At 31.2% G+C, this 20,491-nt stretch overlaps 1 protein-coding gene across 6 annotated transcripts in view; it reads right to left on the minus strand.

Moving 5' to 3' along the window:
• Positions 1 to 5,081: 5,081 nt before the first annotated feature.
• Positions 5,082 to 20,491, minus strand: part of LOC107437870 (glucose dehydrogenase [FAD, quinone]) — a 51,821-nt gene continuing 36,411 nt past the window's right edge. For all 6 annotated transcript variants that reach the window (XM_087160410.1, XM_087160407.1, XM_071180392.2 and 3 more), the window contains exons 4-12: positions 19,472 to 19,661; positions 19,258 to 19,389; positions 16,981 to 17,102; positions 15,739 to 15,906; positions 12,955 to 13,105; positions 12,662 to 12,810; positions 9,429 to 9,606; positions 8,328 to 8,550; positions 5,082 to 6,521 (exon numbers count right to left, since the gene is read on the minus strand). In XM_087160410.1, the coding sequence (XP_087016536.1) occupies positions 6,377 to 6,521; positions 8,328 to 8,550; positions 9,429 to 9,606; positions 12,662 to 12,810; positions 12,955 to 13,105; positions 15,739 to 15,906; positions 16,981 to 17,102; positions 19,258 to 19,389; positions 19,472 to 19,661 (1,458 nt within the window). In that variant the 3' untranslated portion in view covers positions 5,082 to 6,376. The remainder of the gene's footprint in view (positions 6,522 to 8,327; positions 8,551 to 9,428; positions 9,607 to 12,661; positions 12,811 to 12,954; positions 13,106 to 15,738; positions 15,907 to 16,980; positions 17,103 to 19,257; positions 19,390 to 19,471; positions 19,662 to 20,491) is intronic.

The following is a 20,491-nucleotide window of genomic DNA, read 5'->3' on the forward strand; positions in this document are numbered from 1 at the left end:
AAATTAAATCTTTTCTTATTTGTAAGTTTACACCATTGATAGCTAATGTCACAATACAATGACTTATGTACATGATAAGAAAACTATTATTTAAATAATAGTTTTCTTAGTAAATAGTTTAAGCAGACGAGCAAGTCAGTGTGACAGAGAGTCCTGATTGTTATCTAAACTGCAGCAAGTGTAATGTTTGTAAAAATGATAAGTTTTCCTATTATAACTCAGAGAAATCTTGCTAAAAGGAAAAACTGCATTTCTAAGATCAAGATATGTAAAATAATTAAAACTAAAGAATTCAATATTTCGACAAAATTCAATTACATTGCATAGCTGATGCCCAATATTCGGTGTTTCAAATATGATTTAGTAAAAAAATGTCAATTTTGCATGCTCTCATCTCTTTTGAAGGTTACATCTACGCAGCAATCCAGGATCACTAGGTTAATTTACTAATAATGTTTGCTTGTTTTTTAAAGTTATACAAATACGTTTTTAATTATTTTTTCCGAAGCATAATTCAATATAGCTAAACTTTTGATTCAGTCGTTGTACAATTTCCGGATCTAGTATATGCTTTTCCTGATATTAAAAAATTCGTAAGGGCATCCACCACCACCGCTGTTTTATGTGCACAACTTAACTTACATTTACTTAAAAGACTTAGAAACTAGAAAATACAGAATAGAAAAATGAACAGGCATTACAATAGAATAAAGGAAATTTACATTCAATAATTAGCTCGAAAATTATTAACTGTTAAACTTGTTAGGAAAAATACCATATGGGGCTGTCTACCTGCACGTGTCTGAGGGTCGAATTGTGTCCTACCGGAATTGCGGTTTAACATGCCGAAGTATTGCTGCTCACGTTGATCGAGATCCCATGACTGTTTGCAAAATATGGAATGGAATCAATAGGTTCATGACGGTCATATGGAACGCCATGCTGGATCTCAGCAGCCCCCATCACTAACAGCCGAGAAGATAGTTATCCACATGTCCTTAAGGGATCGTACAACTACGTCACGAACCCTGAGTCAACAAATGGGTTCATTTGCAAGACAACAAGTGTCTGCACGAACAGTTCGACGATCTTTGCTGCAGCATGGACCGTCAACACGGCAACCATGGTTTCGGCTACTTTTGACGCTGCACCACAGGAGTGCCTCCAATGGTGTGATCAACGACAAACCTGGAAGCAGGAATGGCATGACATCGTCTTTTCAGACGACTTCAGGTTCTGTATACAGCATCATGATGGCCCATCACCTGAAGTAATGGTATGGGATGCCATTGGATACACGTCTCGATCACTTCTTGTTCGCATTACCGGCACTTTTTACAGCAGCAGTTACATTTCTGATGTGTTAGGGCCAGTTGCTCTGCCTTATCTTCGAGGCCTCCATGGCATTACGTTTCAGTGGGACAATGCATGACCGCATGTTGCCCGCACTGTCCTGACCTTCCTTTACACAGAACATGTTCGCCTGCTGCCCTAGGAAGCACATTCTCCTCATCTCTCACCAATTGAAAACGTCTGGTCAATGATTGCCGAACGATTGGCACTCCACCACTCGTCAGTCACTACGGTCGATGAATTGTGGCATAATGTTGAAGCTGCATGGAATGCTATACCCGTCAATGCTATCCAATATCTGTTCGACTCGATGCCCAGGAGAATAACTGCTGTTATTGCTGCAGAGAGAGGCTGCTCTGAGTACTGGTTCCTCAGGATCTATGTATACATCCAAATATCCTTAAAATTTAATCACTTGTTCTTCCAACTGTAATGTATGTGCCCAATAAATATCTTTCTGTTATTTGCATTCTTTCCTGATGTAGCAATTTTAATGGAGTACCAATGAGTACCAAGCATGCTTGGGAACAAAACACTGGGGGTTCCACGTTGGGCTGACCATCTAACCGGAACATTTGCTCCTGCACCCCAGAGCTCAAAGATCAAGAAAACTGAGATGGTCACAGTAGGCCTTGGACCTCTACGGGCTGTCGCCGAGAGGTTAGTTTAGTTATATTAGCTTATTTTATGAGTTCTATATACTTGCAGCTTATGGGCAGTGAATAAAACTTATTAATTTTCTTCGTTTTTCTCTTTGTTTTTATTGTGCTATATATATATATATATATATATATATATATATATATATATATATATATATATATATATATATATATATATATATATATATATATATATATATATATATATATATATATAATACTACTACTACTACTACTGTTACCCTTTTTAGTAAGAATAAAATGGAATGCGCTTTAGTTTATAGACAGTCAACACTGTGAAAGAAGGAATATCAATGGAATGGTTTATTCCTAATTTAAGTCCGTAATTTAAATTCTGCAACGATTACTTATTCCAATGCTGTCTTTTTTGCAATTTAATTTGAAATTTTTATTTATTTATTTATTTATTTATTTATTTATTTACTTATTTATTCATTTACTTATTTATTTATTTATTTATATTATTAATTAAATTTTCTTCCTATTAAAGGTTTTGTTAACTAAATTTTAAAAATAAAATTTTATTAACAAGATTTTTCTCATAGTTGGCAGCACTGAAATATAATTTTCTTTAGATATTTTTGACCAAGTATGTTTTTAAAACTATTTTGTATGATTTAAGCTATAAGCACTGCCTTCTCTTCTTTTTCTTCTTTTTTTCTTAGTGAATTTTTGTTAACTGTTAAATTAGTATATCTATTTTTAAAAACATTTTTCACTTTTGTTCCACGTCGGTAAGTTTATTTTTTGCTTTCTTTTATCTTTTGTATTTTTCGATAATGAGACGAATTTAAATATTTGGCTATATGTTTATCTAAAATTTAAATAGTTTTAAAAATATTTGAAATTTTTTGAGTGAAAGTAGTCTCAAAATGTGACAGATGAGGAGGGATCCATCTTCTTTCTGGTCATAATTGTGAAGCCATGTCTTCGGATCATCCTCAGGTATGTTTCCCAGACCATCGCCCATAGCCTATTGTGCAGCTCTAGGGCGACGTAAATAAAGTATCTATTATTTTTTAACAAAATTTTAATTTTTTTATAATAAATTGATTTTTCACATCCAAAGCTCATCAACTTCAACTATTATTTTATAGAAAAGTTGCCCAAATAGAACCACTTCTCCCATTTTAATTTTTATCTGCTACAAACCACTGACAAAAACATTTAAAATATTTTAATAAGTAAATATAGTTTTACAGCTACCTATATTATTTATATTATTTTTCTTATAATACACTGATGGACAATTGCTAAGGACGGATCACAAATTGTAATGTAGCATAACATTAAGCCAGACATGTGGCCTAGTAGGATAAAATATAGTTGACACACTGTTCAGACATTAGAATAAAGAATATTCATTGTTCTGGAAAGTACAAAAGCTATGAAACATCTGAAAGAAAAAGAATGTTCATTTGATGCTGCGTCCGGAAAAATGGAACAATGCATCAAAATGTCAGCAGGCAACTTGAATAAAGGTGTCAGTACGGGATTTGTCCTCCATGTAGTGTGATGCAACATTCTACACGTCGTATCATACTTTGCACAACATTATCCAGCAGCTGTTGAGGCAATTTATCCCATTCCTCCGTCAGTGCACGGATGAGGGTGTTCTTGTTTGTCGGAGGATAGTTTCGACCAGCAAGTTGCCTCCCCAAAGCATCCCAAACATTTTCAATGGGTTTCAGATCTGGAGAACGTGATGGCCATAGGAGGCGTTGAATACCCTCGCTGTCTAGACAATCCTGAACAGCGAGTATTCGATGACATGTTGCGTTGTCGTCCATAAAAATGAATTTATCACCTACAGCACCACGGAAAAGACGAACATGAGGAAATAGAACTTTATCAATGTATCGTTGGCCCGTCATAGTCCCATTCTCAACCACATGTAGGCGCGTGCGGCCATTGATCATTATGCCGGCTCACACCATGACACTGCATGTCGGATATCGGTCCCTTTCCTGGATATTTTCTGGACGATAACCAGTACCACTCTCGCGCCAGATCAGTTGGCGTCTACAATCCGATGACAGACTGAACCTACTCTCATCTGAGAATAGCACGCATGCCCAGTCCTGTTCAGTCCAATTGTGATGCTCACGACACCATTGTAAACGGGCAGTATGGTGCTGTCTGGTAAATGGGACACACACAACAGGTCTGCGAGCATATAGTCCTCCTCCCCTCAAACCTCTGGCAACAGATTTTCGGGAGATCTGCTTTCCTGTGGCAGCAAGAAACTGATTTTCCACCTGCTGAGCTGTGGTGCGCCTGTTCCTTTTTGCTGATAGGGCGATGTATCTGTCTTCTGCAGGCGTCGTACTTCTAACACGACCTCCCCCGTGCCGCCTACTACACATTCCAGTAGTTTTGAATGATTTCCACAGCCGTGAAACAACGCTATGAGCGATGTCGAACTCCCTGGCAACATCTGTTATTTTTCGCCCTTCTTCGATCTTTCCAATAATTCTGCCACGCTTAAAATCATCTAAGTGATATCGGGAAGACATGCCGAAAATTTCAAGTTTGTCAACTAAATCTTTATTGTAAAACTTTGACTTGAAACAACAACTCTCCACACGCGTCAAAACCTTTAAAGCTCTTATCAGCGCTATCACGTGATGAACAGACGTGGGAAAAAAAATTTGCATACGCATACCTCTTCTTACTATATCCCGCACTTATTCTAATTTTCCACATTTTGCTTCCTTTAATTTTATGGTTGCCATGGATGATAGTGTTATCCGTCCTTAGAAATTGTCCAGCAGTGTAATATTCATTCAATAAGTACTAAAAATTAATTTTTTTTCGTGGTACCGATCTCAAAAATATGGAGTAATCATGATTACGTAAATAAGTAGACCATGTGTAACACAAAGCAACTATTTAATAGCATAAATATTAAATTTTTGAACTTTACAAAAGCAGTAGCAAAACTATAAACCAACTAAATGTTAATAGAACATAATGATCGTTCTGCAATGTTCAAGCCTGACTTTTGTAAGTGCTGCTTAAGACAGGATCTTTTTCGGATAAATAACCAACTTTCTTCTTCTTTGATTTTAGAAATGAAGAAACTGGTTCGATTAATTCATTCAACCATTCATTCATCCACAGATCATGATTTTGACCTGAACCAGAAAACTATAAATTTCTAAACCTAGTACCCCCCACCCCGAGGTATAATTTGTTATGGGAACATGGAGGATTTTGTGACCCAACCAATTTAACGTGCACCAGTTACTGCACGGGGAGTCTTCGGCAGTCAGGATTCGAACTTTCAGTCTCACGAACGTGAATCCAGCGCTCTACCAACCAGGCTATCCCGGCAAGGAAATTTGCCATTAGATGAAAGTTAGTCCAGAAATAATTTTATTGTATACAGACAATTTGGGTAGGGTTCTGTTTAAATTGCTTAAAACTCAACCTATTCAGTAGTTTGAAGTTAATACGCTGTTTCCTAAATCGTACCTGAGCGAATTAGAACTGCACACGTGGTACGATTTATCCAATTACGTGACGTATAAGACAGAGTGCTATTTCAAGCATCAAACAATGGTTAACTAGCAAGGAAAAGAGTAGAGCGTAACAAAATAAAAATTACATAATGTATTTAATATTCTTTGCACAACTTTAGTTCAGCTAAATCTTTACTCCGGATATTCGAAAATTGTATTGAAGACTTGTGCAGCTGATTAATTTGAATGAAAACTTAACGCAAGTACACAACAACTTTATTCTTCTGCATAGATTTCCATATGAAAATAACTTCCTAACTTATCCTAAAACGTTCTGTACACAATGCTTAAAGACCTTTCCATTTTTATGTTGTCAGTGTTTTCGATTAAGTCCTTTTTTCTCTATTTAAGTTAGAGCTTTGTAATTTTTGTAGATATTTCGTAAGTGATTTAAAAAATTCAATATAAAAGCGTTTGATTATGTGCATGGATTTGTGTAATGTTGTTAAAAAATGAACTAATGCATTTAGAATTGTCATATTTCATTTTGGGGAGCTTGCTACAAAGATATTTAAAGTTCAACAAAAAATCAGAAACCACACAAACTTTCACTCAGCAAATATCAAGAAATGAGAATCATTTGAAAAATTTAAAGAACATTAAGTATTAAGTAATTTTTAAAAGTTTAAAGAAACTTCAAATTTTATAATTTTCTATTAGAATTTTTAATTCATAGCTTTTAAATTAATACATTGTTTTTTTCCTCTCAAATTCTAACTAATATAATAGGAAAAAAACAATGATTACTTTTAGTGTTACTGTCCTCAAAAATATGTTTTGAAAAAAGGCACCTTGTAAGATGAAAAAAAATTAAGCTTAAGCTTTACAATAGTGAATGCTAGATTTTATAATATCTGCTGCCTTTTCAGCCACCATGATGACTGGAACGTTGGTGTTCCCTGAGGGAATGATGGGCATAATTGAGGCATCAACAACACGAAGACCTTGAATTCCTTTTACCCTAAAAACAAATAAAATAGAAATTATGCAATTAGTTGAAATAAATAATTATTTTCTTATATGTGCAATTACAAACTATAGATTAAGTTCTAAGATTTAATTTCGTCAGCCAGCGAAACAAGATTGACAGCAGGAGAAGTCTGTGAAAATTAGAAAAGTTATTATTAGAAAGACCTTTAAGTTTCGATCTTCAATTAAACCTATTTTAATTTTTTATACATTTGTCGTCTTCTAAAGTTATTTGTAAGATTTTGATTAATGTTTTACCCCTACCTTAATTATTAGATTTCGACCATTCATGCGTATATTTTTTTTCATCTTTGCTAGTGGTTCTAAAAAGGCATATTAAGGGAACACCATGTTCTTTTTCCAATATTTTTCTTTCGAGTTAATAAAGTAACTAAAATAGGAATTAAAATATGCATACAAGAAATGCGTGTTGCTCCATTTTATGAAAACATGCTTTGAAATTTTAAGTATTTAATAATTAAAATTCCAACAAATATATTTAACGTAAATTTTAACAATTTTATATTGTTTAATTAAACTAATGTACTTTAAAAGCAAGATAAAAGCACAAACGAAGCCACAAAAAAGACATATTATAGATTCGGCCTAGTAAGGAAGTAAACCTTCGTCAATGTGCGAGTATAGAAGGAAAGATTAAAATATAGAAGTGTAGAAGAAAATTACAAACAAGCTACAAAAAAACATTAATGATAAATAAATAAAAATGTTTTAAAGAAATGAAAATTGCTAAAGTAATACATAATTTTTGGTTAATAAGTAATTTTAGAACCATTACCAAAAATGAAAATAACCATTTTCAAGAAACACAATGAGCGAAAAATAAATAAAATACATTTTTATCTAACTGAATGCAATTGCACACCATTGACTAGGTTTGCAAAAGCAAAAAGTTCCTGAGAAATTAAATTTCAAAAAAGTTAGATATTTAAAATTCAAGGAACTATTCGACTGATTTCTCTCAAATTTCGTATTTTGCGGTGTAAAATTATATTTTTTAAAATGCTGCAAAAAATTGCATACCTCACAATTAAAAACTAGACCATTATTTAAAAAAATAATATTTATTAAATCTATATTAAAATTTCCTTTTTGTAAATCAATATCTCTGGATAAACGAATTTTATAATTGTGTTCCAAAAAATTTCAATTCGCTTAAAAAGCTCTCGAAATATAGTGAAATACGCAAAAAGTGAAATTAACATTAAGGGGTCTGAACATTCGAGCGTTCTCGTGACCAAACTATCGTGACCAAAACGCGACTAAACTTACCATCTTTCCCAAATTGCGATAACCCCTATATTTTGGGGGTCAAAAATCCTGACCCGTCAAAGAGAGGGTATGTTTATTCAGCGAAAGTACGTTTTTGTGACTGATTTCGTATCTTAAATTATCACCTGCACTTCTTAATTAGCATGTTTGAAGTTACCCCCTCAAGCCATTAAGATTGAGTCCTAGAACGTGCGATTATTAGATCAAAAGTTATTCAGGGTTGTCTTTTTTTTTTTTCATTTTGCTCACTGTACGCTACATTTTGTGCAGATAAGTTCAGAATTGTGAATTTGTAGCAGGTACCTTCGCGTAAATATAAACATTCTGCTTTATTCTTATACATAATGACTATAATAAAAGTTATATGCAAAGCGTTTCATCCCACAAAATTCAAGCATTTGTATTCGTAGATGTATTTGATAAAATTGAAATTATAAAAATATGTTGCCAAGGAAACATAAATTATTATTGTGAATTTAATTTGCAAAGTGCTCAAAATGTTTATTACCTTAATAGTGGATCCACAACGGTACTAGGATCTTTTGGATCGCCCATTTTAGTAGTACTCACTTGATGACTCGTTGTAACTACTACGGATTGAGCAACGCACCTGAAATAATCATCTCCATTTATTTCAGATTGTTCACAACCTGGATATGTTGTGTTGAATGGCTTTGATCCAACTTTCCGAGTTGAATTACTCGTCCCAATTTTATGGCATAGCTTCATTCCTAATCAACCAAAATTTGAGAATAGTAAGAAAACTGCAAAGTGTGCATAAAACTATAGAATACTTTTTAAAGATTTATATACGTTCAAGCATGTATTTTGTATATTTGTATATTTCTATTCTATTTTTTCGTCCACCATTTAGTAGTACAGTGAAACCCGTGTTAGCTAATCACTTGTGGTTTACTGCTTTAGGGTAAATTTAGACTGGTGGTCAGTTTATCTAAGATAATGATTTATCATTCTTTTTTATAATTTCTTATATAATGTTATTCTTACATATTGTCAACCAGATTAAGGAAAATTGAAATCAGTTTTTTTGTAAACACGAGTATAAGTTTTATTTAGCAAATATTATTAAATCTTAAGAAATGAGATTAACAATCAGAATGACTTACAATTTATTACATATTAAACAGATTTGTTTTTTAAGGAAAATCCAACATACAAGTTGCATTAGTCTTGTATACTTATTAATTATTGTGTGGTTGCATAATTTCTTCAAACGTCATTACACAAGAACTTATGTAATTAAAAAGAATGAACGTTTTATTCATTTAATCATTTTTAAGTTCTTTTTGCTCTTGAAAATATCTTTGTTATAAATTTAAAAATTCCTTTGTTGCACTAATGAATTTCCAAAGGAAAAAAAGGAAGGAGTAAATATTTTAAGAGTTTAGAATAGCATTCATTAGTATTATTCAACAAATTTGTCTTAATTCAGTGGTCAGCGCTCAAGATAAGCTGGTAGTCAAATTATAAAGATTATCTCGTTATTATATAGATAAATTCGGTTCTTGGATATAGGTCAACATACAAGGGTGTTCAATTAGACACATTTGATTGTATTTTAAAACTTTATTTTCCAATAGCAGCTTACCTTCAACCACAGCATCCAAGTCACTAGGATCAGCGAAATAATTTGGATCTATAAGAGGGGGATCGAATGGGTTGGCTGATTGGAGTGTGACGGTTCCTCTACTTTTAGGTTGGAGCAGTTGAGAAAGGCAAACATACACTGGTTTGTCATTATAGGGACCATATATTTGCTCATAAGCCTGAAAATGTAACTCTCTGTTAGATTTCTTTTATATATGACGAGGAGGCTAAAGTTTTGCTCGCTTTTAGCTCACTAACTCCCGTAATTGCCTCCTATTCATCGACATTTTTCAAACAAAAGAAAGGATCACGTTGCTTATAAAAGAGAATTATTTAATTTATTTCGGAACATTTTGCAATTGAGTTAAATGTGACCAAGATTAGAGATTATTTGGATTTGAAAAAAAAAAGTAATTTTACTTGTTGGCAATAAATAATAATAACCTCTACCCATGTTAGAAACGACTTTTATCATTTTTTTATTCTTTTGAATTTAAAAAATGGTGATACATATGTTAAGATTATTATCAGGCAATATCTCTCTGTTTTTTTTAATTTTATTTGTTCTTTTTTTGTTTCTTTTGACATCAATCCCCACGAGTTTATAAAATGAGGATCTTGAGAGAGATCAATATTTTTTACAGCATTACATAATTAGTCAGTTGTTAAAGCAGAACAAATAGCAAAACAGCACTTAAAATTGCAATAACTTTAAAAAAATTAGAACTTTGAAAAAATTCGTGCTTAATTTATAAATAGAAATGCCCCTTATAACACGCCAAATTTCAAGTCTGCAGTTGCATATTAGTAGACAAAAACATTTTTGTGTTGTAAAAAATTCTATACTGCAAGCATGGAGTTTTTTACAGTAAATTTGACAGTTGATAATTCTCGAACTGATGATCAAATCCCCCGTTACTTCTTGTACATTTTTCTCAAGACCATCGTAACTTCAAGTTTCTAAGTCTTATCTTTTTGCACAACAAAATAAAATGTAACGTAAAGCTAAAAAATTCGTAAAAACAGTACCTAAAATTCTAATAACTTTACAACTATGTATTTCTGTTCACAGAGTGGCTCACGTAGTATTTTCATCACATGTTTAATAATTAATAATTCACAAGCGAGTTATCGAATGTTTTTTTTTACTCAATCGTACTCTCTGTACATTTTTCTACACTCGTACGAAACTTCATATTTCCATACTTTATATTATTGGCCTGACAAAACATAATGTAATATTAAAGATCTAAAATAGCAGTAGAGGCGAAGCTTAAGGTTTTCTAAATATAGAAAGAAGTGCGGAAAACAATAAAAAAATACAGGAAGAAAAATTAAACTTATTGGAATTTCATTTTTGTTCCGATTTATTAATTACCAGTATCAGTTCTAGGCTGATTCATCTTTTTGTCTTATTTTGAGAAATGAACTAAAAGTATTCCGACATTCAAAAAAGATACTAACCCTATTTTGAGAAGTTCTGTCTCCAAGGAAAATAAAAACGCCGTAGTTTAAGTGCCTTGCACTTGAAGCAATGTGATTTCAAGCTATCTATATAATCTTGCCGTGAAGAATTATCTGTACTTTAGAACAGACAAATAACTGAAATATTTTAAAAGATATTAAACTTTTTTAAAATTCGCCAATTTGATGACATTTTTCAACCTAGATGAAAATTATCAAAGTTACTGCCGTATTCTCAATTTTCGCAAATTTTAATGAGCCCTGGTAATGCATCATAGAAGTAAGTTTTTTAAATATTAAAAATTTAGACCACAAACTCTTTTCATTTTCACTAAGCTGTAGCTTTTCTCCATATTGACGTTTTGCGGCATTTTCAAAATAAGCGTAGACAGCGCTAGCTTTAGATAGTCAAAACTTGACATAAGTAACAGTTGTAGTAAGACAAAAATTGTTAACAGTTGTTAAGTAGCAGTCAGGAGATCAAAACTATCAGATTTAAAGACGAAAACTATCAGAATTTATATTACTGCTAAAAATAAGTGGGGAATTTTTATCCTACCAACCCTACTCATGTCAAACTCCCATACTACTATTAAACTTTAAATTGATTTTTTGTAAGTATATAAACGATACGAAATAATTCTAAAACGGCTATCGTTATTTGAAAATGAAAAAAAAACATTAGAAAATAGTATTTAATGTAATGAGCATATATCTACTATTTTTGAATGCTTATTTTCATCGTTTAATTCTTTTAAATCGCATAAATTTAAAATATTTCATTTTCCACATTGTAAATATTAAAAAATTGAAAGAGCTACCGACGCCACAGTTTTTGGTTTCTTCGACTTAATGTTACATTTTTGTTCTCTGCGGAAAAACTATGAATTGGAAGCTTGAAATTACGAAATAACTTGAAATTACAGACAAGGAAACTTCTTAGAAAAACTTAGCATTGAAAATTATTTTGAGAATTATTAACTATTAAACTTGTAGGGAAAATAAATCTTGTTTGGTTGATTTGTTGCCCACTGAAATGAAACCACGGTGTAAAAATATGACTTTCTGAAAGAGCCATTTTTATTTGGGAACTTAATGCTAATTCGTTTCGAAATTGCAATTTGTTCTAAAGTTATAGCAAATTTAAATACTTTTGGGGGAATTTTCCCAGTTCTTTTTTCTATTCACTTATTATTCATTTTTGCAGAAAATTTATTTTTTCTTTACAGGATTTTTTTTTATAAACTCGCCCTCGAGTCAGTCGAAAGTAGCAAAAGAAGAGAGAGATAGAGAAAGGTCGAAAGATTACATGCCACCACATATAAATCTTAACATTTATGAAGAAATTTTTTAAAAATAAAGAAACGTTTCCTAATTTAATTGTTATGAGTCTCGTCAAAGAAAAAAAATTACTTCATATTTATTTCTTCTCTTTGAATGACACAAACTCTATTCCTTATGTAAAAACATTTCCAGTACAAATGATTATTTTTCAAATCTATGTAATCCTCTATTTTGTTACGATTAACATATTTTTCAATACATTGCTTCAATAATTGTATTATTTTGAAAGCAAAATATTCTAGATTTTTTTAGCGGTAAATATGGACGTTTGAGGGGGAACAAAAGCAATGATGAATGAGTAGCAATTACGAGGGTTGGCGAACTGAGCCTCCTAGTTTTAAAGTAAAGAAAAATTACTATTTACACTGTGATATCTATACTACAGTGCTATTATACTGTTTATAAATGCGAGACAATTAAGTGTACCTCTGGAGTCAATCCAAACTGCGACTTGGCCATAAAAGCAGGAATTTCAATGAAATAAATTTCATAAGTAGGATCATCTACTTTTGGTCTTATAGATTTGCTATTTAAAAATCCCATCACTGAAACGAATTCTGTGGAAGAGAGTGGACCTGAAAAAATTTATTAAAAATAAAAATAAAACTTTTTGCCAACAGTGCATTTCGATGCAATATATACTGCACTGCGATATTTTAGAAAACATTGTTATTCTGTAAAAAAAAAAATTTTTTTTTAATTCCTGATAATGCACAAACCTCTTCTATTGTTAATGTAATCAACAATATTAGTAGTGTTAGATAGCTTCTCCGCTGCATTCGGAATACTTGAATCTAGTTCAAAATTTAAAATAGCTCCGCAGTGATCTTGCAAATTTTTTCCGACCGGCAAATCAGCAACTACTGGTATCTGAAAATCGAATGCTTTTTAAACTTCAGGTTATACAATTAAATGACACATCACTTTTAAAATTAAAAATATATTACTACAGATAATATGAGAAAATATGTATACTAAAAATATATTACATAACCATAAATACATTCCATTTTCCTCCCAATTTTATATTTTATGCTCTACTATCAGTATACGATATCAGAAAAAGGTAAGTGTATCACATAGTGATCTGTAACTAATCAAGTGTTGCCATGTTTTAATGATATTTAAAGTACTCAGGCAGTTACTTTTTATTCTTCTATTTTTATGACTGGAAATTAGAGAAAAAGACTTTTTTTTTGTTAAATTGAATCAGTTAAAATCATGCGCGTCAAAAATTGACATTTGTGGTTAGGATAAATAATTTTAAGGTAGGGGAAAGGGGGGGAATTGTGAACATGGGGCACACGTGAACATGGTATGTTTTACCAATATGATTTGAAATAAAAAATCTTGAAAAATTGTCAATAGGTGACAGTTCCAGCCCTACCTTTCTGCCAAACTTTCAGAACAATGAGCCATTTTGTTATTCTATTCTGACAATTTCTTTGTATCAGCTGGTGTTGTATATACTTTTATCACTCGCTTCTTCAAGTGAAAACATAGTATAAATCAACTTATAAGCTAAAATTAACTATTGCAGACCATTATATGAACATTCAGGTAAGTTTATGACAAGTACTATGTTTTTTTACTTGATTAAAAATTCTTTATTTTTCAAGTTAGGTTTAAGAAAGATGATGGGGCACTTATAAACAAAACATGTGGGACAGGTGTGAACAGTTCACATGTGCCCCTACATAGTATTCAGATAATTATCCTCATGATATTATAAGTTTAAAAAATATTATTATTTAATTAGCATTTAAAATTATTATTATTTAATTTTCCATAAATAATTAATTAATTGTTTATTTTTTCTTTTGAAAATTCATTATTACTAATGGTCAGGCAGAAAATGTTGACAATGATCTTAACAGTAGTGCCATCAGTACTTGTCTTATACCAGAATCAATCCCACCATTTCCAACAGCCCAAGTAAGTAACTTAAAGAAACGAAAACGCGAAAAGGAAAAATCACGCATATTAACTGATACACCTGAGAAAGATAGAATTGCTAAAGCTAAAAATGAAAAGATAGAAAAAATGAAAAAAAAGCATGAAAGAGTATCAGAGAAGAAAGAAAAAGGCCCTTTACAACTCCTAAGGAACATGAAGTTGCGAAAAACCAAATTGACGAAATTAACCCAATAAATTCACATAAACAAATAAGCCCAATAAATTCACTTAGTAAGGCTACAACCCCATTACTATAATGTGTTTCTATATCTGTTATATTAAATATTTTTTTTCTTTTAAATATGATGATTGTTTTGTGTTTTTAATCTTGTTCATATGTGCCCCCCTATAGGGGCATATGTGAACAATTGAAGTCATTTTTCTAAAATATCATAAAGTAAAGAAATGTTTTATTAAAAAATCTCAAAAAATTCCATCAGACAAGGAAAAGAATATTTAAACACATGGACATCTTTACTGTACTGAACTGAGATTGAAATTCGTGTCAGTGTTATGCAGTGTTGCCTTATGCAAAAGTTTACGTTTACGAAAAGCTATGAAACGGTATACGAATGGCATACAATTCAAAACAAATAACAAATTATAAAAACTCAGCGGGAGCTTGCTGATAATCGAAGTTTGCTTGTCGGATGACAACGCTCGTCCTCACATAGCACTTCAAACCTAAGCACTACTCAAAAGTTTCAAATGGAAAATTTTAGATCATCCACCTTACAGCTCGGATTACTCTTTTACCTGAATAAACATCTAGCAGGGCAAGACTTTCACTACGATGCTGAGAACAAAACTGAAGTTGAAATGTGGTTCCGGCAACAGACGGCAAAATTCGATGACTGTGTAATACAAAATCTCATACCCAAAATTAACAAATTCTTTTAAAATGGCTACAACTATCTCAAATAAGGCATGTACCAATAAAGAAGTTGTAATGTACATTTAATCAATTATAGTTTTTTCAAGTGAGTATGCAGCGTTGTATCGTTGCTTTTCGAAAACGCGTCGTATATTTAACTTTTTTTTACGTGAATCGCATTATTTTCATTCTTATATTTTCCCAACGTTACTTGCAACTCTCGCAGACAAAATTATTAAATGGTTCCTGTTATATTTGTGAGAATATCTTATTTCTTTCAAGTGATTTCGCGTGATAAAGTTAGTCAGTAATTGTAATTCGCTATTTATATGTCTTCATTTAAAAAAACATAGCTAGACTATTCAAGAGCTAGCATTGTTCATTAACTACGCACAACTAAAATGTCCCGCTTAACTGCTTCTTCTCAAAATCTTCAAGAATCTAAAAAAAATTAAATAATTAAAAGCATCTAGAACCGAAAAAAAGTAATTTAAAAACACGATTGAAATTTAATTTGTTGAAATATTGAAATGTATAATTTGTTCTTCTTCCTTTTCAATTCTAATGTGCGTGCTTACGCTCGAATTTTTGTTCGTTTCTTAGAGATTTTTAAAATGAACAAAAGGTACTCTTGCCTAAAATTATTGCATTTTAATCTGATTTCGCTACTCACACCATGTTTTTCGAGCTCTTCCCTTGGACCAATTCCTGACAGCATTAGCAATTGAGCAGTATTCGTGGAGCCAGCTGACATTATAACTTCTTTTTTAGCCTTCACGGAATAAGTTGTGCCATTTACATCATACGAAACACCCACAACTGTGTTATTCTCGATGAGGACCTACAAATGAGACGAAAAGAAATACTAATGAGTTTTCTGCGAACAGAAATATATAAGCGCAATTTCCTTATTTATTATGCAACTAATTAACATTTTTAAATGCTTTTTCCTGCGTTTTATTCTCCAAAGTATAATTTATTGAACTTAATAAACAGATTTTAATTTTAAAAATAACTTTGATTGCTTTCTTAAAAGTTCAAAACGTTTGAAGTTAAAATTTACAAAAATATTTAAGGCATAAAAAATTAAAATTTCGTAGCATGGTTAACACATTTCAATAAATAAAAATAAAATTACATACATGGAAGAATATGGTTAGCATAGGAACAAAAATCCCATTTCTGACTAAAGGGAATATTTCCTTAGAAGATTATTTAAAAAATTAAAAGCATTTATTACATATCTGCAGTTAAATTCCTTTTTATGAGAGATATAAATGAAATAAATCTAATCCGTGCGTCTTGTTTTCACGAAATACACTTAAAATAAAAACGCATATCTTGTTTTGGTCATAGTCGCTTACACTAAATAAGTTTAAAAAAATGACAAAATAGAGAACAAAAAAATAAATATTTTCTATTTTCTATTATTGACCATCTAACGCAAAATTCGTCAATTATAAAAATTCGAATCATTAAATCATAAAAATTAACTAATTAATTCGTTAATCATAAAAATATCATTTAGTTTTGCATTTTTTTAAACCGCAGGTCATTCTTGGAAAAAAGAAATAGAATATTCTGATTTTCAAAATAATAGTTCTTATTATTAGACATTTAATTAAAATACGAAACTGAAATGTAAATTTTACCGAATAAATAGTTATCATATAATGCTCTAAGCTATCATGAAGAAATTACCAAATTTTAATTAATTTACTATCAAACGACATGGTAATAAAACCATATTTTATGGTTATTTTACCAAAAGTAATTTCCAAAGCACTTCAGTAAGAACACAGCATTTTTCGCTCATCCATAAACCCATAAACACAATAAATTTCACCCTATTCTGGTAGTTTTAACCATACTTCTTTTTTCTCAGTAAAATAAATAGTTATCAGCAACATTATACCTTTTTGACGAAGGCGTTTGGCAGAATATGTAGATTAGTCTTATTTTCAGCAGGTACTAAATAAGCCTTGGCTGTGCTGCAACGCTGTTGATTTCGTATAGTGGCTTGAGGATCATAAAAACCTTTAAAAAATTATTTAAAACATCCTTATTATTTGCTCGGCATAATAGGCTAATTTAATAATGACAGATTTCTGCTCTAATCAATGAATATTACGTACAAATATGCAATCACAATGATTGGAGAGGTGGATATTACATATTCTTATTAGTAAGTGCAAATAATATTTTAAGGCATTAAAACATGTTTTTGGACAATCACAGTAAAAATAATTTAAATCATAAAAAATTAAATACATTAACTAAAAAAAGGTTTCAATCGTAAGTTGAACGCCTCTTCCGTCGCATCCAACATTTAAAATGATTATTTAGCGCTTTGATAAATAAACAGTGTTTATTTTTGATTTACATTTTTAATTTTAAAAAAATTGATTGACCTTGATAACATTTCGTATTATTTTAATGCCATTTTTTAACATTTTCATAAGATTGTTTTTGAATTTGATTAGTCTCCATAAATTATTCACGTAGTCACAAAAATATGCATATTTTTAAAACACAGAACTCAGAAATCTTAAACAGCAAAAAAAGGAAAAAAGCGATAAGTTAAAAAAAAGTGAAATCTATTTTTCCTTCTCACACCATAAAAAAATTTTCCTGTATCTTAACATATCACATTTTTCATTTACTTTATAACTGTTATAATTTTTATTTATTCATTTTTTTTTTGTTTGCTTATTGGCAGCACATATTTTCACGCGCATTCGAATCAATTTCTGGCCTCTAAAAACAACCACATTTTTAGTAATATATTTGCTCTGATTCTTTTTAACAATTGCTATTTTGTATATAATTTTTATTTTAGTTAATTTGTTGCATGATAACTATTGTTCTATATTTAAAATAGTATTTAGTTTATGCCAACACCAAAAAGGATGGCAACTATAAACTAAAATGTTTTACAATGAAATCTATACCAAAGCTTGTGCTCCATTACACCAAGAATTCTTTTTACACTACTTGGTGTTAAGTAGCAGCCACAGTTTTTTTCTTGTATTCTGTCGCAATAAATTTAAAATTGCAGTAGCGAGCAGGGCAGGGCCTCAAAGTAATTGCAGTAGGATAAAATATACACAGAGTCAGTAAAGTTAATTTTACGCTACAATAAAAACTAAGAATCATCAATTCAGGATGCATATCCGTAATAATTCTTAAGATAAAATTTTTTTGCAAATCAAATATTCGCGTAACACAAGGAGAATATAAAGACGAAATCGAAAGAGAGTTACCAGAACAGAAGTGGATAGAAATTATACATGATAAAATTACTTACTAACAACAATGATTTCATAGAGTTATTCACAGAGATTTAAAAATTAAAATATAAATATCCTTATTACACAGCTAAAAACATACATATTTAAACAGTAAACTTTTGTTTTGGTTGATGTACTCACGTCAAATCGTTCGTTCTGTTTCGACTGCCAACTAACGCCAAATCATTCTCGATTGTAAAAATTTGCTAGCGATATTCAAAGATCACCAACATCGGTGTTTTAGGGAATGAAAATAATTCTCCTTTGGTGTGAATGAGCGAGGGTTTGGTGCAAGTTTATTACATTTTAAGTGTTTACATTCAAATTATACCCTTTCAATTGCTTAGGAAAGCACAATTTGGTGTTAACTGGAAATAAAGTGTTTTTTCACACAATTTTTTTAGTTGGCCAATGTCATATTCGGAGAGATATTTTTCTACAGTTTTTGAAATTTAGTTACTTAAGTTATGTACTTATTTTCCGATAATAATGCATATTTTTAGGAACTTTTCAAATTCGCGACTTAATTGAAATATTCTGATTTTATCAAAAAAATTAAATGTAATTATATTTGTCTGGTACCTTGAATAAAATTAGTATTTGAAGAAATTCAAGATTGAATTTTTCAACAGTTTCGGACCTCTTAAAAAAATCACATCTGTAGTAAATCACTCTTTTTTTACAAATGTGATATTTTTATCAGACTGTTCCCTTTATTTCCAGATTTCTGATGTTTCTACGACATGGCAGCATTATATATAGAAATATCTTATCTACATGAAACTCTTCTCTTTATTCACAGAAAATACTCTCCAGGACAAATTAAAAATGTGGTTTGCATTATAAGTCCTTCATTTATGCGAAAAAAAGTATTTAATGACTATTGACGAATATATTTGTACCTGTTTGCCTAGCTCCGTTTACATCAATCACTTGGTAACCAAGTTCACGAGCAGCTTCAAGAATGGGATTTTTAAATTCTGCTTGATAATTTGACTTTTCAACTGTTACTGGACCCTTTAATCCATGATACCCTGTAAAATACATTAAATATGTATTCATTATCAGAAAATGAGCTAGAAACTTTACTTATGTACAAATTGTAACTTATAATACCATTTCCGTAATATTCTGGATTCTTGTTGCTCTCCATTTTTTTAAAATAAGGTAGCACATCCTCATAGCTCCATCCTTCAGCACCTTGTGCTGCCCAGTCATCATAATTACGTTTATTTCCTCGCACGTACAGCATGCCATTTAACAAACTTGATCCTCCAAGTCCCTTACCGCTGGGCCATATCAGTTGCTGCAAATGACAGAGTTCATTTTATAATTCAAAAATACATTTCATGAAAATTAATCTGACAATTTTGATTTATTATGAAGTTTAAGACACTGATGAACCGCAATAAGTGTTTAAGGCATTCAAAATTTATTGTTTTTGACCATAGTTTATCCCCTCCTTCGGTTGCACCTAAATTTAAGCCACCAACTTATCTGGAAAGTAAGAGGCAACTGGTGAAGCAGCGATGACGAAATGTCACGAAATTGTGAAGCCTGAAATTATTATGGAGAGCAAGACAGTGATGAACCACGATGGCAAAAGATTAAGGCACAAAACTGCCATCGTGTAGAACCAAATGAGATAGAATCGTGGTCTCTAAATCGTGGAGCTTTAATATATTGAAAAATGCAAGGTACTGGCACAGTTATTAAGGCATTAAGCCGACAACCGACTCTTGTGGAAGTACTGCTCTATGCTGTAATAACATGCAGAAATAATGCATGAACAAAATCATTTAATGGATGATCTAAAGATAAACTATACATTAATTTATATGTTGATCTAACATAAATTATCCGAAAATTTCACGTATTAAAACTGCAATGGTGGATAATGAATAAATGAATCTAAGGTACCCGACTACCTTTTCAAGCCGACTTTGAAAAGGCAAAAAAAAAATCCTTTTTCTGCTTTTTATGCAAAATAAAACTTTAAAATTTTATGTTTCTGAAACCGTTTGAGTTTTGTTTCTACGCCAAATCGAACAGGTTTTTTGGTTATTACATATGATTATGTCTTTTTTTTTTTTTTTTCCTCAAAAGTAATTTTTCGGTTATTTTTCTTCATTTTAA

This window comes from Parasteatoda tepidariorum, chromosome 1 (assembly GCF_982258835.1).
Source record: "Parasteatoda tepidariorum strain Cologne lab strain chromosome 1, Ptep-v5.0, whole genome shotgun sequence".
NCBI classification, from domain to species: Eukaryota; Metazoa; Arthropoda; class Arachnida; order Araneae; family Theridiidae; genus Parasteatoda; species Parasteatoda tepidariorum.